General features: G+C 41.3%; 1 protein-coding gene across 1 annotated transcript in view; it reads left to right on the top strand.

Moving 5' to 3' along the window:
• The first annotated feature begins 9,643 nt into the window (after nucleotides 1-9,643).
• DLEC1 (DLEC1 cilia and flagella associated protein) overlaps nucleotides 9,644-20,163 on the top strand; it is a 33,147-nt gene continuing 22,627 nt past the window's right edge. The window contains exons 1-13 of the mRNA XM_005424353.2: nucleotides 9,644-9,825; nucleotides 10,628-10,768; nucleotides 11,314-11,470; nucleotides 12,057-12,167; nucleotides 13,073-13,224; nucleotides 13,481-13,698; nucleotides 13,940-14,021; nucleotides 14,485-14,572; nucleotides 15,361-15,534; nucleotides 16,309-16,445; nucleotides 17,355-17,447; nucleotides 17,696-17,786; nucleotides 18,668-18,830. Coding sequence (XP_005424410.2) covers nucleotides 9,676-9,825; nucleotides 10,628-10,768; nucleotides 11,314-11,470; nucleotides 12,057-12,167; nucleotides 13,073-13,224; nucleotides 13,481-13,698; nucleotides 13,940-14,021; nucleotides 14,485-14,572; nucleotides 15,361-15,534; nucleotides 16,309-16,445; nucleotides 17,355-17,447; nucleotides 17,696-17,786; nucleotides 18,668-18,830 — 1,757 coding nt within the window. The 5' untranslated portion in view covers nucleotides 9,644-9,675. The remainder of the gene's footprint in view (nucleotides 9,826-10,627; nucleotides 10,769-11,313; nucleotides 11,471-12,056; nucleotides 12,168-13,072; nucleotides 13,225-13,480; nucleotides 13,699-13,939; nucleotides 14,022-14,484; nucleotides 14,573-15,360; nucleotides 15,535-16,308; nucleotides 16,446-17,354; nucleotides 17,448-17,695; nucleotides 17,787-18,667; nucleotides 18,831-20,163) is intronic.

Raw genomic sequence — 20,163 nt, forward strand, 5'->3', positions numbered from 1 at the left:
CTGTGGGATCCCAGCTCCGAGCCCTTGGGATGCACAACAACCAGAGGATACAACCCTGGAACTACCGTCTGGGCTTTGCCTTTGAGTTTGTGGCACCTCAGGCACCTCCCTAAGCTCCTCAGGGCTTCCCTCATCCATCTAGTCTGAATTATGCTCTTACCTACCCTTGTGCCCACCATGTGATACTTGAACTGGGAAAACTTCACTCCCCTTGCTGTCTCTGGCCACTTGCTTGGTGGAGCAGAAGGGGAGAATCCCCATCAGACATCTATTTTTCTACAGAAATAGCAGAATTTCTGTAGAAATAGTTTCTGTGGTATTTTCTGAGTCCCCCATCTTTGGGAGAAATGATGAATCTGACTCCGTGGTCTTAGAAGGCTAATTTATTATTTTATGATGAGATATGATATGATATGATATTATGGAATACTATACTAAACTATACTAAAGAATAGAGAAAGGATACAGACAGAAAGCTGAAAGATAATAATGAAAAACTCGTGACTCCTTCCAGAGTCCTGACACAGCCTGACCGTGATTGCTCATTAAGTTAAAATAATTCACGTGAAACCAATCAAACAACCACCTGTTGGATAAACAATCTCCAAACCACATTCCAAAGCAGCAAAACACTGGAGAAGCAAATGAGATAATACGGTTTTCCTTTTTCTCTGAGGCTTCTCAGCTTCCCAGGAGAAGAATCCTGGCAAGGGGATTTTTCAGAAAATATGACAGTGACAGCGGACAGACTCCTGCTTTTTATCAGTGTTAGCTCTCCTTTGGATGAAAGGTAAAAAGAGCTGCCTTGCCAAAGCATAAGACAACCCAACAAACCAGCTTTGGCTGCTTAATGAACAGTTTCACTTTAAAGTGTTGAAAGCCTGTGGAGTTTCAGCACACAACCATGCCAGGAGGACATGATGGGACATGCTCTCTTCAACTCCAATCAGGATGAAGACCTGATGCATTTCATTCCAAGATGCCAGCTGCAGTTCGGGTTAAAATGAGCTTTTGAAGGGTTTTTCACACTTTCTAATGCATCAAGGATAATTCTGTGCTGCTGGAGGGATGCAGGAGTTTGTATTTTTAAGGCCAAGGGCTATAAAAAAAGAATTTGCCCATTCCATTGAATACAAAAAAAAAAATGGAGGAGCCCCCAAATGCAAAAATTTCTTCTTGTATTAGGTAACTGGCTCTTTCCAGGTCAAAATCAACACTGTAGTGAATTTCATGTGAAAGTGTAAAACTTTAGGTCATACTTTGATTTTAATCAGTTGCTGACAGTTTCTGAGTGCTCCTGGAGGGGAGAAAAGTGCTGCTCCTTGAACTTAACAACTGTAAAAACAACATTTGGCTGTGTAAACACTGAAGTCTCCATGTCATTTCAAGTGCTGCAGGTTGTCCCAGCTGGCCACTGGTTTTTATTCCTCAAGGCTGCCAGTCCCTACAGAGCCTGGATCAATGTATGGATCCTGCCTACCCTAGTACATGTATCATGTATCCTTGGGCATTTTACATGGGGGCAACTGTAGACAGCACTGTCCTAAGAGCAAAACCTTCCCCTTGGGAGACCTTTCCTTACTCAGACCTCTAAGGGAACTCTTGAGTTAGAAATAAGCCCTAAAATGTTAAAGTATAATGTAAGTACCTCCTAGAGTAGCCTGCCCAGAGGTATGTTATGATACAAACACAATCAGCTTAATAGATGGGTTGTTAGGCATGGGCAGGGCATAATGGGGAGAAAACCAGTTATTTTGGGACCTCCACATTGGGGCTGTTCCTTGTCCCAGGGCCTGCAGTGAAGGCCAGTTAGATGGCAATAAGTGAAGGAAAATGACATACACATGTACCTTGTTTCATTATTTCCTGGGCATGGTAAAAGGGTACCACTGATTGTGTCCTGCTATCCTAGGCAGGAAAGAAGATGCTGATTTTCTAGGCAGGTCCCAGTTCCTCTGGCTGGTGAACTCACTGCCTTTGATCTGCTGCAGGGCTCACACACACAAGCCTGATGGTTTGGCTGAGCCACCCTTATCTTCCCCTACCAGCAAAAATGAAATAATACACTGGGAAAGAGAGGCGATAACACAGCTGTGCATTTTGCTGATGACAGACTCTGCCTGCCCTCAGGACATCACCACCTCTCACTCTCTCCCATCCCAGTGGGATGGATTTTCTTTCTCTCATACCAAGTTATCTTGACTGCTACAAACACTTTCCAGTGAGATTCCTCCCAATCCACAGGAGCTAAGGCACAGTTTGGAGAAATTAAAAATGAGACCAGGCCTCTTTAGCAAATCCAAATCCCTTCCTTTTCATTCCTGTCATCAATTCCAGGTCGCTACAGCTTCATGCCCTCTCCTTGTCCCCTCCTTGCACTCCAACCCTTTGCAGCAGATGACATTGTGTTTCCTGGGAAAAAATTACTTATGTCTCAAACTAAAAAAAAGCCCTGCAAGGGCTTTTAGAAGTAGTTTTAGCAAGCCATACTCATGTTGTCCCAAAGTTAATAAAAAGCCTCTTTGAGATGATGTTTTAGAACTAGAGCAAGATGTTTGTGGTCAGTTGTACAGCCCTAACTCAGCTGGCCTTCTGGGTCATTCATCTGAGCCCAAGTTCCTGGAAATAAAGGGATAAAAATCCATTTAAACCTACCCTATTCATCACCCTGAAACAACATCTCCAGGAAAGATATTGTTTGGAGCTTGGCCTAAATCAGCAGTTTTCTGGGAGCTGAAAATAACTCAAGGTAAAATGTAAAAAGCTTTTTTCCAGATGTTCTTAGAGGGGTTGGGATTCCTTTTCCTTCTGAGTTAGGTGGCAGTTCCTCATTGCTCTGCACTTTACAGGAGGCAAATTTTGAGTCTTCTCCATCTTCTACTCCAAATATTCAGACCTAACCCCATCCTTTACCAGCTGAGGGCCTTGTTCAGCACATCCTCACATTACAGACACCTGGAGCACAGACAGGCATGGAAGAATGATTTGCATTTTTCCCTCTAACTAATTCATCTGATTCACTCACCCAAACCAGGAGAGCAGGGGAATATCTACAAATCAATTGTGACAGTTTGCTGAGAAAACACTTGCCGGATAAAGGTAAGAAAAAAGAGGTTTAATTCCTCGTGCACAAGATGACAAGATAAGAGGGGTAACCTGGTAAAGTACTGAGGCACTGGCACAGCACAAGACATGCCCAAGCCATGGTTTTCTGACAGCCATAGCCTGGATGAATGAGCCCAGACAGGTAAATCACAAGAGGATAAAAAATAAGTAGCAGGGTGATTTCAGACAGGAGCTCCCAAGGGTGATGAGAAAAGCAGAAGGAACAGACTGCAAGTTTCTCCTCTTCCAAGGTTTATTTTTGCATATATAGAAATCCTGGCGGCTACGTAGAAAGAACTTCCAAAAGAACTGAAACCCAGAAGGGAAGAAAGGACCATATTTCCTATGAAAAAGTGTCAATCATTGGGTTATTCCCAGCAGCATAAATTAGCTGTTGTGGAGTTCTGCCATGGCACGTCAGATTGCTTCCAGGACGGAAGAGGTTCACACAAACCTAATCCATGTACATGTGTGTGTGTGTATATATATATATGTACAAACCTGGAATCTGGGCACATACAGCTCCCCAGTGATGCCCCTAAAGGGTGGATGAACACTATTAAGCATCAGTTAAACATTTCTCTCTACAACAAAATCTTTAAGATCTGGAGAGATGAAGGCTGTGATCCACCATCAGGTGCCAAGAAATGGATTTCTTCCAAAACTATCACTGAGTAGAGCCTTTTATGATCACAGGTGAAAATATTATGGAGTGTGAAAATGCTGACCTTATTCTTTAATTTGGGGACAAAAGGTGTATCTGTAAGAAGAAGGCAAATACTGGCTTTTAAATCTATTTCCTTGTTAGTTTTCATAGACTCCTTACAAATAATTGATGGAACCCCATATAGTCATAGGAACATAAAATGAAAATCTCTGATTTAACAAAAGATGTCACTGGGTTAAATTGTTTTGGGTTAGAGGTAATAACTTTTGAGAAAAGGAGGTTAGACTCTGTAACCCAATAGTCCTCTCTGACCCAGGGATCTGGAAACGTGCCAGTGGAGTGGGAGCCCCTTGTTCTGCTCTGCCTGAGAGCAACGGTGTCACACCTGCACTGCATCCTCCAGCTGGACCCCTGTGTGGAGGGGAGTGTGAAGGATCCCAGGATCTCTGCATGGAGAGGTTTCATGGAGGATCCCAGGATCTCTGCATGGAGAGGTTTCATGGAGGATCCCAGGATCTCTGTGTGGAGTGGTCTCATGGATCCCAGGATCTCTGTGTGGAGAGGTTTCATGGAGGATCCCAGGATCTCTGCATGGATGGGAGTGTGAAGGATCCCAGGATCTCTGCATGGAGAGGTTTCATGGAGGATCCCAGGATCTCTGCATGGATGGGAGTGTGAAGGATCCCAGGATCTCTGCATGGAGTGGTCTCATGGATCCCACGATCTCTGCATGGAGAGGTTTCATGGAGGATCCCAGGATCTCTCTGTGGAGAGGTTTCATGGAGGATCTCAGGATCTCTGCATGGATGGGAGTGTGAAGGATCCCAGGATCTCTGCATGGAGAGGTTTCATGGAGGATCTCAGGATCTCTGCATGGATGGGAGTGTGAAGGATCCCAGGATCTCTGCATGGAGAGGTTTCATGGAGGATCCCAGGATCTCTGTGTGGAGGCGTAGCCCATTTCCAGTTTAATTACAGTGATGTATCTGCCCAGACAGTGCCAAAAAGGGATGACTGGCCCCTTTGTGTATGCATTTTCCACATGCTTCTCTTACTTGCTGGGTGTGTCTGGTTTGTAAATCCCATGTGGCTTGAGTGAAATTACAGCGTAAGTATTTCAGCAGAAGCACAGCAATACCCACTGACATGTTTTAGAGAGGGACAGACTTCTAGGTACAGGAAAGAAGTGCAGGAAACACAGAAATGCTTAAAATCAGGAAATGTAAACTGCAAGCAAGTGATATGGTTGGCTCATGTCAGGAAAGAGTAGCAAAATAATGAAAAATATCCAGGGGGAACTTCCAGTTGCAGGTTATTTCAGACTGCCTCCAGGAGAACTGGAAATGACCACAGCACATCCAGCAAGGTCATATCTGTAAGATACAGACTGTCTCCAAACCAGGACATTTGAAGAAAAAAACAACTTTGGCAGGACAGGAAAGCTGTGCATTGGGAGAAGGCAGCTTTTAGCAAATGAGCTCTTTGGCACTTTTCACCTGAAAGTGAAAGGCCATTTCTCCATTTTCCTTATCTGCAAATTTTACTTGGGTTTTAAAGTCATTCTGTGGATGTTGGCTTTAGCTCTTCTTCAAGAAGAAGGAAGAAGGAAGGAGTGACTTCCAGAGTAACATGCAAAGGACAGCTGCATTCCAGTGATACTTGTTTGGCTGCATCTGCAGTAATTACAAGTTAATACGTAGTTTTGCCAGTGAAAAGCATTTTACCCAATACTGGTAAGAGAATATGCCAGATTGCATAGATGGAAATATTAATGCCTGCTCAGTTGCCTGATCAAAACAAAGATCTAATGCGATGTTTGTTTTTAAAGGCTTTCCTGAAAACATAGAAACCTTAACAGGACCACTGGAGGGCAGCAATGTCAAAGTGAATCATTCATCACTGCACTTTTAGGAATTACTTCGTGAAATCCCCCCCAAAAAAAAACTTAGCAAAAAATAATAAATAATTCGAAATAATTTTCTGCTGCCCAGGTGCAAGCATGCAAATCAGGGCAATGCCTCCAGAGCAGAAGGCAGCACTGCAGTGTCAGTTCCCTTGATTTTCCACTTCTAAAGAATGCCACCTGAAGCCTGCATGACTTGTCTTGTTGCCAGAAAATGCTAAAAATATCAAAAATATGTGGAATCTTAATGCATTCTGAACCCCAAGAATTTGTGTTTTTTTTAAAGATCAATATACAAGCTAAGGTTAATATGTATATGTGTATATATATATTTAAATTATGTTTACATTTGAGATAGGTACCTATTTCTAAATTAATCCATACTGTTGTATTAACACAAAGGGGGCAAATTTTTTATTTTTAAGAGTGTCATAAATTTCATCATTTCAAAGAAACCTTTCAAAACCAAGTAAGTAGAATTACTATAATGAGTGCTCCCTCTCTAAAGAAGTCCACTGATATTAGTGAAGATTTTGGGATCACTTGGAAGATAAATGTATGAACTTTTCCCCAAGCATTGAAAGAAAGCTATTACTAGTCCAGTGTTTGCACATTTAAGGAATATATATTCACAATAATTTAAGATTCTAGTTATAATCTAGTTAGATTCTAGTCCATTGGTTATAAATATAAAAATAATAAGAAATGCGCTGGCTGACTTACAGACCCAGGACATAAAATCTATCTATATTTTTGATAAAAGAGGAGTAAGGTAAATAAAACTGGTATGGAGCTTGATATTTTTGTAAAAAATGTAAGATACAGTTCCACTCTGCAATTCTGTTACGTACACATAACCTCTTGTTCAGTAACTGAGCTCCCTGTTTGTGTTTAAATCACATCCAGCTATTTTACATGCAAAAATGTTCTGTTATTTTCAGTCTTAGAACAAGGAGAAACAAGGAGCTGGGCTTGTCCTATCATGGTGTCATTTGGTAGCTGGGTGCCTGAACAAATCACCTCCAGGACTCTGATTTTGGTACATTACAACAGGAATTACTTTTTCTGATCATGTGGCTACCAGAAGAAAGAAGGAGTTTGGACAACAGAGGAACTTTGAACAGTCCCCATGGGATAACAAAGAATGTGTGGGGACCACCTGGGGAGTGTGAAAATAAATACAGAAAAGCAACATGATCCTGACAAGACATGGAGACTGCTTTAAAAAGTGGAATAATCTGTATTTTAGCAGAATTTATGATTCCTCTAAGATCTGTGACAAGCATTTGGGCATACTTTATTTCAAATTAGCTTGTTCCTGGTCCTGTAGACTGAGCCCATTAGCTGATGGAGCAGATGAGGTGATCCTGGACAGCTCAGTTTCAGATTAGTTTCCTCCAAGAAAAATCCCCCTGTGCTCCACGCTGCAACAAGCACCAAGGTGGGGCCCTTGGGAGTCTGTTCAGATCCACACACCCAATCCAAACCTAAAACCCACCATAAAATTCAGCCTTACATGGTACAGAGGGGAAATGCAAGGTGAAACACGTGGTAGAAGTCATACATAGCAGTTAAAGAAGGTGTGTACATTTACATATATAAATATTTATACCTGTATATTTATACCTATACATGTAGGATAAATTATTGTTTGGGTTGGGTTTTTTTTTTTTTCATTCTCTACATGCATGGGTCTCTCTTCAGCCTTTAGAACTTAAATATTTTGTAATGATGAGATAGATATAGATGCAGATTGTTCTTAATGTTCATCATATGTTTATGAAAATGTGTATCTGTGACATATAGATATGTGAATTAAACAGTTTTACAATAGGAACTGTGGCATTTATTTTTTAAGTTTATCTGAGTAAATGAGGATGGCATAAAAATGGAAATCCAAGGAAAAATATCCCATTGTCATATGGGAAACAATTGTGCATTGCTCTGGAACAGTGGTTTACACCCCTCCTTCTGATCCTACAGTTGGCTTCTGGGCAGATGGATCTCACCTTCACTTCCAGATTTTATAGACTGTACTTTGAAAAAACAAAATCCAGCTTCTAAGCTGAGATGATGTGTTTGGCAAGTTACTGAAAGACAGTAAAGATGAAAGTACAGAAAGTTTTTTCCACAGTCAGTTTTCATGTGCTTCTATATACTGTTTTAAACAAAAACATCTGCTTTACTGTCACCATTTTAAAGGCTGGGAAAGAATTCTTTTTTAAAATGCTGGATTTTACTAATGTTCCAGTTAGCAAACAGATGTTAAAATCAACTGTAATAGCACATGATGAGAAAAGTTGGACTTCTAATATGGAAACGTGTTAAAATGTGCATGCAGTGGATTTTAAAGGTGAGAACCTACAAGCCTGCACAGAAACAAAATTGTTTGAGAACACAAGTTGGAACAAGGAGAAGCTGAGAGAGCTGGGAAAGGGGCTCAGCCTGGAGTAAAGGAGGTTCAGGGGGGACCTTCTGGTTCTGCACAACTCCTGACAGGAGGGGACAGCTGGGGGGGGTCAGGCTGTGCTCACAGGGAATAAGGGCAGGACCAGAGGAAATGGTCTTGAGTTGCACCAGGGAAGGTTTAGGTTGAATATTAGGGAAAATATCTCTGCTGAAGGGTTTATCAAGCACTGGAATAGGCTGCTCAAGCCAGTGGGGGAGTCACCACCCCTTGGAAGACTTCAAAACCCACTTCAAAAACTGTGTGGATGTGGCACTTGGTGACAGGCTTTAGTGGTGTTCTCAGCAGTGGTGGAGTAATGGTAGGAGTCAATGATCTTAGAGATCTTTTTCAACCTTAGTGATTCTGTGATTTTATGAAAGCTGTGAACCTTTTCTATTAGAAAACACAGGTGACTGGTCCTATCCTTGTCAAACACCTGTGATTTCTCTGCCTTAATCTTTGAACGGGATATTGCAAATTTGCCAAGGTTTCTCTTGGGCAAGCTTTCCTTTTTCACAGGGAAATTAAAACCACAGCAGTGCCTCTGGCTTTAATTTGGTGTTTTTTTCCAAATGCAGACTTTGGAGAGCTGAGGACCTGAAGCTTGTGACACCCTGTAGTCTCAAGCCCATGTGCCATATACCTAAAAAAAAGCAAGATGAATTTCAACAACCCCCATGGTTGCTGTGGGGTTTACACCCACAGCCTTTGGCTTATCTGCTGGTGGAAAAGCACCTGTTGGTAAATCCCAATTATTTTTGCCATAGTTATTTTCTGTTCAGGGTGTAACATTGCCCAACTTCACCAATAGAGCCAAATTACCCCATTAGTGATGGAGAAGCCCAGGGGCCTTCACTCTGAGCAAAAGGAGTGGAGGAAGGGGCGGAAAAAGAAAGAAAGAATAAAAAGGCAGCAGGGCAAGGAGAAAATCTACACCGGGATGGTTTCTATGGAAAATATCAGCGGATTCAGTAGAGCCTGTTGTTAGCAACCAGTGTATACAGCCAGGGCGCCGCAGGCAGAGCAGGGCGATGGATGGGTTGGGGTTGGTGATGAATGTTCCTTCTGCCAGCCCCGTTCCAGCCGCAGGGATGAGCCCAACCTCCCCGTCCCACGTGTGGGCAATCAGGGGAGGATTCAGCCTCTTCCTCCCTCAGCTCCCACCCACGACCTGCACAGCGGCGCAGGGCCGAGCAACCCCCGCCATGCCCAAATCTCCTTCGCAGGTTTCGAGTCAATATTTTATTTCTTATTAAGTCACGAAGCTACTGGTCCTTAAAAGATCACAAGTATATAGTAGGGAAGAGAGGGGCTAAGAGCCCTTCAGAGCCTCGGGGCGCCGCACTCAGCCCCCCCGAGCGCCGGCGGGGCTGTGAGGGGCGATGGCACCGGGACCGGGGCGGGCACCGCCATTACACCGCCAGGCCGTGCCCGGCCCGCCCGCACGGTCACTCGGCAACGGCGGTGCCGGGAGGCTGAGGAGGGGCCGGGCCGGCCATGGCTGAGGAGAGCCCGAATATCGGCACGCCGGATCACAGCGCCGGGCTGGGCATGGCTGAGGAGAACCCCAAATCCCACAGGCAGGATTCCGGCGCGGGGCTGGGCATGGCTGAAGGTAGCCCCAAATCCGGAGCAGCTCCAACGCAGGAGTCCGACGCCGGGCTGGGCTTGGCTGAGGGGAGCCTCAGCGGCGACCCCCAGGTAACGCAGTGGGGCTGGGCAGCACGGGCACAAATAGCGTAGCCCCCGGCCGCAACTCACCCCTGTACACAGAGCCTGAAAACAGCCACACAGACCTGTTCCCTTGGGACACACAGATACATTCATAGACCTCTTGCACATACAGACATCCCCTGCAGTCAGCTTCACACACGGAGATCCCCAGTGCAAATAGCCTCACACACACACATATCCCTGCACACACACAGAGCCACGTGTAAACAGCATCACGCACAGACCGCCCTGCAATCAGCTTCACACACAGACCCCGCCATGAACAGCCTGACAAACACACACCCACAGCCTCACACAGACCCCGCTTCAAACATCCTCTCACATCCCTGCACATACAGATCCCCTATAGAAACAGCCTCACGCACAGAGCCCTGCACACACAAACCCCCATACAAACAGCCTCACATGCCCTGGGGCACAAACACAGGCCCTGCACAGCCCACACACACACATATCCCCTGTACAACGCTCATATTTCCCTCCCACACACTCTCCCCGCTCCCACAGCCCCATCCCTGCACAAACCATCACACACACTTGCACACAGAGAACTCTGTCCATCACAATCTCCTACATTTCCAGCCAGCACAGACACACAGTCCCACAGCATACACACACAGACATCCACACCTCAGTGTTCATGTGCACACACATCCCCTTTCCAGGTACCTTTTCCCATTTGATAATTACAGCTGTTTGTATGCACCCAGTGATCTCTTCCCATCCTGTCTCTTGCTTTAAGCTCTAAACATCCTCATTTTTTCCCCAGGATATCTCCCATGTGTTGGCTAGTGCCTTTAAGGACCTGTACACTGGAGATGTTTTGGAGGAGGACACGGCAACAAACTGGATTAAGTCCCAAGGAGGAGACAGTGCTTATCAAGACAGTTATACAGATGAGCTAGAGAAGGTACAAGTCCAAACCAAGTCAGAGTTTGGAGCTCTTTAGTCCCTACTTAGATCTTCTATAAAATTTAAAGGGAAGTGTTGATCCTACAATTGACATTTTAATGGAAATTGACTTGAACACAGTTTCCCACAGAACCATTCAAGTAAGTTAATAGTCACATGATCCTTCATGATATTGTCATCTCTAGTTGGCTTTTCAGACACAGAGTACAAGCAGTAAAAGCAGTAGCCCTTTAAATGCCTGTTGTACTGGCTGAAAACTTCTCCCTGTACCTGCTGATCAGTGTCCCAGGTTTCTTATCTTGTCATGACTCCAAAAGCTGTTGTCGTCAGTGGATAAAAGTAGAGGCTGATGCTGGATGGTTTGAGCTACAGTTGTTTTTTTTCTGGTTTGTGTCATCGTGGAATGACAGTGTTTTAGCAGGCCAGTTGATGCTTGTAAAATGATGTTTTACTAATATGTCTGTGTTTACCTCTCAAAGACAAACAGAAAACATCTGCCTGTAACAACCCAAATTTCTCTTTATTCACCCATGCCCGGGGCAGCTTCTGGCTGAGTACAGGAGCCGACTGACAGAAGCTGACAAAGCAGAAAAGGAGATCATTCGGGCCCAGGCCCGAGCAAAACGTGAAGAGGCAAGGGTTCTAAAGCAGATGAAGATTCATGCAGGGAAAGATTTCCGTAAACTGGGGCTGCCACCAGGTGAGGATTCTGGAATGTTGCTCCCCAGTACATGCTTATGATACCTGGACACCAATTTGAGGTTGGCTTTATATCAACAGAGCAACTTTGAAAGATTTTGTGCAGAGGTTCAAGTAGAGTAACATCTGTTTAACACTGAGAAACTAAACAACCAGCTCATGTTCAAGGTATTTAATTTGCATTGAGGGCTTACCACCTAAATATTACAAGCATATGTACCTTGATATGTAGCAGCAACAAACAGATTAAGTATTTCTCCAGTGGGTGCTTAGCTGGATTTGAACTGAATTTAGAATTGTGGAGATGCATGTCCAAGTCTTGGGATTGAAATACCAGATTATTTTCTATAAAATATAATATGTATTTTGTTCTATATAATACAATGTAACTTCTATATATAATAGATAAAATATTATACATATTATAATGTATATATATAATATATATAATATTATAATATATTTTGACAGGGATGAGGTATAAAAACAACATTACTTCGGATTGATCAAGATAATGTGTTTTAAGGAGCTGTTATTTTGCTTTTTTTGATTTTTTGTTTGTTTGTTTGTTGGCTTTCCTGTTGCAGTGGCATCCTCTTTTCGGTGGATTGTGGATAATGAACTTCTCAGAAAAAATAATTTAATCTGTCCTGAGGATTACATCACTGAGAAATTACCTCTTGCTAAAGCACCAAAAGGTAATTTTTGAAGCAGAAAGTAATTTAGACTTTTTAGAACACTCTATAACTGAAGTATTGGAGGATGTAGCAGATCTGAGTATATTTTTATCGTTTTCTGCCAAAGCAGAAGGGACTCAAGTGTTTTAAGTGCATGATTCCACTAAACACATTTTCAAAGTATAACTGATAAATTCAAAGCTACTGAGTTTAGATGTTCTTAAATATGATATTTGATCATTGTTGCACATTTGTTTACAGTTCTTCCCATCTCACGCAAAAACTGCATTAGTGTTCTGTCTCCATCCAATTTCATTACACAAAAGCTGTAACTACATCTTGTATCTAAAGAATGGAAGTAGTTACATTAAAGTAAAAACTATTTTCAGTGAGATAAAATTGTATTCCTTATTTAGAGTTTAAAGTTTTCCAGTTCTGGAAATATATTGATTTTATTTGCACGTGAAGATCAGTAAGGAAAATATTTTGGACAATGTCAAGACTACTTCTTTTATTTATGTGTGAGCCAAGATGAAAGGTTTTAGGATCATTGAAATGAAGTTTTTCAGTCAAGCCAAAACAAACTTTTCAGAGTAATCAACTTAGTCACAGATTTCAAGATTTGTGTTTTGTTTTTTACCATTGTAATTCCAAACAAAATAAAAATCTCACTTGCCTTACAAGGCTAACATATCTTTCTGGGAGTAATATAAGTGTTTACAGATTGTTTAATTAGTGCTTCTGAAAGCTTTCTTATTAAAGTACTAAGCTTTGTTTGCACAAAATAAGTTCTAAAAATACATTGAATTCTAGAGGATTTTTGCCAGCAACAAGCCTTAAAATAAACTCATACACCTATCCTTAGACTAAATATTTGTCATTTATGTTTTCCTCTTACAGAATATTTTTTTTTCTTTGAATTGCAGGAGAATCAGAACCTGGATACCTGAAAGGGGCACGTAAACAACGTGCTTTTTCACTGGATGAGAGTGTCTACTTAACTGACAGTGGGACAAGTGTGTCTTCAGCTCTGTCCTCTGTCCAAGACTCCAGCCTTGAGGCTAAAACCATCAGTAAGGTACATTTTACAACTTACTTTTAGTGTGTCTGATCTGTAAGGCCTGTTGCTCTTTCTGCAACAAAGCGTGAATATCAACCCATTGTTGATTTGACTCCAGTATTTATATTTCCTCTGTTAAAAAAGGAGAAATACTGTATTTTCTAAATCAATTTTCATTGCTGTGTAGCTTTAATTACACATGTGCAGCTCCCTTTTTCCTCATCCTCAAGATCCCTGTGTTTCATGTTGCACTATGCACTCTTGTTTTTCTAAGAAAATTAAAGCCTCACAGAAACGAGCCAGGAAAGAGAGTAACTCCTGGAAAGCAGAGGAATTAAGTGAGTACCTCTCCAGACTTGAGAAAAGACAGAATTACTTGAAGAATCCACGCTTTTTCCCACCAAATACTCTGGATGGAGGCAAATCTCTTGTAATTTCTCAAGAAAAAGTGGAAGAAATCATAGCCAGAAGAAAAGCAGAAGATAGCAAAGGGTATGCAGCGTGTACAATTTCTGGTTTCTGGGCTGGAATGAATAGAGCTCCACTATAGAATTGCTGTGGATTTACCCAGAGATATTTTGAGCTAAATTTCTTATATAGTTTCTTAATAACAAAATACATCTGTATGATATTTTAGTTTTGCCAAAGGAGATATTTTGCAACTTCTCACTTTATCGGTATTTAGAGAACCAGGCAGTAAGATAATGTCTCTTTTTTTTTTTTAATCTTTCAGTGATACCTCATTTGTTCCTGTGTTTCTTGCCAGTCCACCTTCTGTCCTGTTTTTGTATGATAAAGCTGGGCAGGTTTATGAGGTGAGAACGTTCTTTGCAGAGAGTTACTGCCTCCCTGAAGAATTATATCCTATCATGATCTACATATTTCACCCAATGTTGGTTCTTTGTAGAGAGTTACTTCTGCCTCCCTGAAGAATTATATCCTGTCATGATCTACATATTTCACCCAATGTTTGGCCTGTCTGAATTTTAATAAAAGTCTGAGTTTCTTCTGTATATTGAATTTATGACCCTCTAATTTCCTTGAAGATATTCCATCACACCTGCCACTGACACACAAACCAGTGAAGACTAAATGGGCTCTTCTCAGTCTCTGCTTTGTTTTGGTACTCTCTGATTCAGCCTCTATTGAATAAACTGGGATTTTGGGGTTGGTTGTGATGATGAAGTAGTTACTCCTAGCAGTAGTACCAGGGAATTGCAAATATTTTAATGAGTGATGATAAATACAATGGAGCATTTTATTTTTTTTTTAATGAAGATGACTGTAGAGCTACGGAACATCACTTCAACAGGTCAACATGTAAGACTTATCCCTCCCTCTTCTTCAGTATTTTTCATTTGGCCAGGTAAGGGTTCTTTTTCTGCCTTTAAAATGTTAACACATACAAAATCTAATTTATCTGCTCTAACAAAGATTTTCCAGAGATGTTCTGTTTTCCATAGTGCTCAGTTCTTTAGAAACTGACAGCTGAGTTAAGGCCACTCACATGCAACTCAGAAGCAGATTGAGATGGTCTAATGAGGAATTCAAGAGGACTAAATTAAAGTGTTTGATGTTAGATTGAAATATGTCCATGGAATACCTAGATTGAATCTTATCCAAAATTGCTCTAGGAACAGATGGAGTTTCCACTTAAAAATTTACAAGGAGAGAGCAAGAAATAACATACTGCAATACAGAAGGATAGGTTAGAAAGTTAAGAAAATTCTCTTTCCTACAGTAGGATAGCCAGGCACTGGGATAGATTGCCTAGGGAGATTGTGATACCCCAAGAATTGGAGGAATATTTAGAAGCTAGGTGCCTCCATGGAAACCCTTTTGTCTCATAGTAAAGAAAAACTGGGTAATGTCTCTAAGTTTCTCCTCACTCTTTTCTGTGTTTCTGAGGAGTCTATTTCAGACAAAGCAATCTTTGAGCTCCCTGGAACATGTGCACATTCTCAGATTGCACTGCCAGGCCTCTTGTGCTCATCCCTTTTTATCAGCTTGAATTAGGCAATAACTGGGGGGAATTTATAGGCATATTTCCAGAGGAAAATGTGATCATAAATACTACTGCCAATTTGGGGAGATTTTAATTTTTGGTTTTCATTTTCTGCCTTTTTTTTTTTTGTTTTTATTTTTCCCCCCAAGGAAAATATCCAGGAAAGGGAGGAATGATTGCTCCTGGGATGGCATGCCAGTATACAGTCCAGTTTATTCCTGAATACCTGGGAGAGTATGAAGATCATATATTAGTGGAGAGTCAAGTATCAGAATCTTTTGTCATCCCAGTCCAAGCTAAAGTATCACTTCCAGTATTAACATGTCAGTAGTGTCCAAATACTAAATTTCTCTAAAGTTAAGCAGACTTGGGGTTTTTTAATGTGACTGTCTTCAATTTTGTTTTGTTTCACAAAACAAATGTGGAAAAAATTGGCAGTGCAGTTTCTGCATTTTGATATCTATCTCATTTTCACTTAGCCAGATTTATTAGTTATTGAAATGTAATCCTGTTGGATTTTTCCTCAATTATTTGTTCTTACCATCTCAGGCTCTTCTTGCTCACTATGTTAGAGAAGTGAGTAGGGGCCACATTTCTAGGTTTGTGTTTTGTTCATTCCTGAACTCCCAATTGTAATTACTAATTATAAATATTATGGAATTATGATTTAGTTATAACTATTTGGTGCTATTAATTAATGTTCATGGAATGTGAAATTAATTATATATGGATATGGTATACCTGCACCTCTCAGATACCTAAGTTCAACTATAATAAACAGGATTACTTTTGCAAAAGTTTGCTTTGATTTTTTGTAAATTCACCTTTCCTGTTATAATGAGCTTTTGTAAAAAAAATCATCTTACTTTTTATCACTCAATAATCTTTAAGGAGGAAAGATCATCTTACATCATTAAAATGTAAGATGAATGTAGAAATATACATCTCACACTGTCCAACTTTGAAATGGAAAGAATTTGAGGGGGTTTAGGATTGCAAAACCTGGCGTGGTCTCACGCAGTAATGTCTGTAAAGAGTTATTTAATCAGCAGCCTTTGCTCTCTCTGGAGTCTGATTTTCTGTGTTACTCCTTGCAGTGCCTGACTTTATAAACTGTGGTTCCTGCCTTGTTGGAGGAATAAAAACAACAGCAATTTTGTGCAGAAATGAGGGAGTTAGGACTGGGAAGTTCTCTATAATGCCAGGGAAAGTTTGGCCAGCTCCTGATTCTGGGGTGAGTGGTTAGAAGGGTAATGCTGGACCCAGCATGGTGTGGGTGCCCTGGTGTGAAGGCCTTTTAAACAATCATGTTGTATTAGCACAGAAGTCATAAGGCCTTGCTGGAGACATCTGCATTGTGCCATTCCTTCAGGAATTCACTTTATCCTGAAGACCAGTCTCCCTGAATGGCTGTGCCTCCTTCTTGTGCTCTGGTTTTCCTGTGGAAGAGCTTGCCCTGCTCAGGGGAGAGGTAAACTGAGGCATAGATGAGGGAAAGGAAATCTGGCTCGAACTTTAACCTTGCCCTTGAAGCAAATAGAAATGCTATCAGCTCTAGCATTGCTTGAGGTAATTTCCTCTCCCACCTCGACAAAAACATCCCCTACTGACCTTGCTGCTCCTGTAGACACAGCAATCCAATCCAGCCCTGCTCTGTCTGTAGCTCCCCATCACAAACCAGAGATGGACAGAGGAGATGAAATAGAATGGGTGGACTGGCATTTTTGATGCTGGAGAAAGAGCAGATGGGCCAGGTTGTCCCTCCAGAGACTTTACAGTTCCAACTCAAAGTGAGTTTTAAGCATTGGGAAAGAGACAGAGCTCCTCTCTCAGGTGGAGCTGTTCTGCTGTAAACATGAATATTAGGGCTTCTGACCCTGTCATTTGTCTTCAGAGACTGCACTTTCCCTCCTGCTTTCACCAAGGTCATTATAAAGCAGGGAGCAGTTGTTGTTTTTTGTTTTTTTTTAATTAAGCCATATTTATGAGCCACACTTTTGAGACGTGTGAAAAAAAGTATGGTAACAGGTAAAATAGTGATGTTGTAGAATACTGCCTGTTTCAGGTAAATCTGTGTTTTAAATGCAAAAATCTGATCCATTTAGTTTATTAATCTTTTTGTTTGTTTGTTTTAATACCTTAGGTGGCTGCCACTGCTGATTTTGTGGTACAGGATCCTTTTGGGATCCAGCCTGGTGGTTTGGAGCTAGCTCCAGGGCAGAATGCAACAGTACAGGTTAGTGCCAACTGCTGTAGAAAGGTTTTTTACTTCACCAAATAAATTAACAAGGTCATTTTAGAAGACCTGGCTGGACCTTGCAAGTTTGGGTTTATGTGAGCAAAAATTGTTTCTGTTTCTTGCAAGTGTTACTTTTAACTACTACTTACTAAAACTGTCCTTCAGGGAATATTTGCTAATTGAAGTTTATTACTAAGGGGAGAGAAAACAGTTACAGACCTTGCTATTTGCCTTCTCTCTTTCAGGTAGTGTTTTTCCCTTCTTTGCCGGAAGCCTCCCAGCAAACATTCACCATTTTGTGTGACAATTATCCAAGCAAATATGTTACAGTCTCAGGTTTGTTTCTAGCACTTTTCTAATTCTGTAGATATTTAGATAATGTGAGTGGTGATTGTTGGCATGAAGTGTGATGGTAACCTTTTATATCACTGGATTAAGCAAATACTTAATGTGTCCCCTGCTGGATTTTTTTTTTTATTGTTGTTACTGCTCCTTCCCACTGCATGAAATACACTGGATTCAGAAAACATTGAGCTCCTGACCTTTGGTAGGCAAAAATCCAAATGTAAAATGTCACCAAGTCACAGAAAAGAAAACCAGTTGCCAGGTGCAACTCATCTGTTTTATTTTTCTGTCAATAAGATAACTTGACAAGCTATGAAACATGAGGTGTAACAGGGCAGAAATGAACCACATTTGGACCTTTTGAGGTAGGCAGTCTTTGGATTAACTAATGAAACCAGTTCAAATTCTTGTAAATGTTGGTGCTTGTACTGTAATATAACTGTGAGTGCTATAACAGGAGGCTTGGTTTGTTATCTATTGAACCACTTTATCACATGTATTTACTTTGGATTTTTTTAATACTTCGTTTGCTGCTTGTTTTCATTTTAATCTACTGCTCAAAACATCTGAGAGCCACATTGTCAACCCCTGTAAACACCCTGCTTAGTTCAGTGAAAACATGCTGATGTAAGTGAGCTGAGGCTGTGGCCCTGAAATCCCTGTCTATGCAATTCATGAACAGAAGGTCTCTGTTAATCCATGTTGATAAACACAACATCAGGAAAATATTTTACAGTTAACACGTTGGAGCTCTGAAACTTGAGAAAACTCCAGATATAATCAGTAATGAACATTAATGACATTTGCTGTTGATGATGTGAGCTATGTTAATAGTCAGATGGTAAACAGCAATACCTAATTATTTCTTCCAGGGCTTGGAGAGGTGATTGCTCTGGAGCTTTTGTTTGTCACAGGTGGAGAAAGCAAAGCTCAGCTGGGTGAAGTCACTGATGCAACAGCACAGCACCTCATACACTTCGAGCCCCAAAACCCCCTGAGCACTAAGGAGAAGATCCTGGTCTTAAGGAACTCCACGTAGGTAGCTGCTGTCAGAGTAATGCTCTGCAGTGTGGGCATGCTGCTCGGGATCTCATTTGTCATACTCTGCTCTCTCAAGCTGGAGAAACCTTCGTGCCCTTGATAAACTTTTTGCAGAATCTTTGCTTCTTTTTGTTCCTTATTTGGTAATTAAAGTTCAAGGAATGTTGTGCATTGTTCAAGTGTTAGAGCAGCCATTAGCCAAGGTCAATATATTTGCTTTGATAGAGGTCAAGCTACAAAAAATTCATAAATATACATGGTTGCAGGAAATACAAGGTGATCCAGGGGAAATTTATCTAATTTTAAATGTCTGCTATATACACTTCTGCAACTGAGATAAGCACTCTTTTCCTTTCATAGTGCAGGGAATAGATGCTTCCAAGCATACAATTCTGAGTGTAGACATCTCCCATAGAAAAGTCATAATACATCCTGGACTCCACTGGATCAAAATGGGAGCCCAGTGTAATTAACGCACATTAAAACTCTCACATGGTTCCTGCTATTACAGAGTCCTTACAAATTTAAATATAAATTCAATTTGAAGTCAACTAATGTGTCCTTATGGACAATGACACCATACTAGACATAGTGGCATCCTGATTTTGCTCAGAATCAATCAGACTTTAACAGAAATACACTTGTGCATGATAGCAGCATATAGAGGCTGTAGACCATCACAGCAGTGAGCAGGTCACTTAGGACCATTAATATAAATTGCTGTTTGCAAGCAGTGAATATCTGGAAGTTTATTTTGTGGCCTGGAAATCACACATGCATAGTGCCAGAACAGGCTGATGTTTGAGTAAAGAAAGTGTGATTGGTGAACTGGATGTTGTAAACTGACAAAGGATGTGACTGTGCCAATTTCCACGTTTTCTCTGAGCTATAGTCACCACAGCACTCCCTGCACATCTGGTGTCAGCATTTGTATAAAACAAAGCTGGCCAGGCTGAGACTAAACTATATAGAAGCAGGAAGAAGAAATGTTCTTTCTGCTACAGAAAGTGATACAAGAAATTGTAAGCATCCAGTTTTATCAGTGATACTTTCAAATTCCAGTGTCCTTCCTTCCCCTTACTAAAGCAGAATTTTTGAGGTCAGCATGAGCAAGATTCTCAAACCCATGAAGACATTCCATGGAGTACACTTCTGCTGAAACAACCTAGTTAAGCAACCTTTTCTGGATTGCAGAGAGTGGGGCAGAGCCATGGCTGTAATTTTAGATGGAGCCATTGTGTTTGCTGACATGTTAAGACCACATCTTGCATTTGGATTAAATTCAGAATGTGATGTAGGGCATCAGCAGTGATCCAAGGCAAATGTA

This window comes from Geospiza fortis, unplaced genomic scaffold (genome assembly GCF_000277835.1).
Source record: "Geospiza fortis unplaced genomic scaffold, GeoFor_1.0 scaffold182, whole genome shotgun sequence".
NCBI lineage: Eukaryota > Metazoa > Chordata > Aves > Passeriformes > Thraupidae > Geospiza > Geospiza fortis.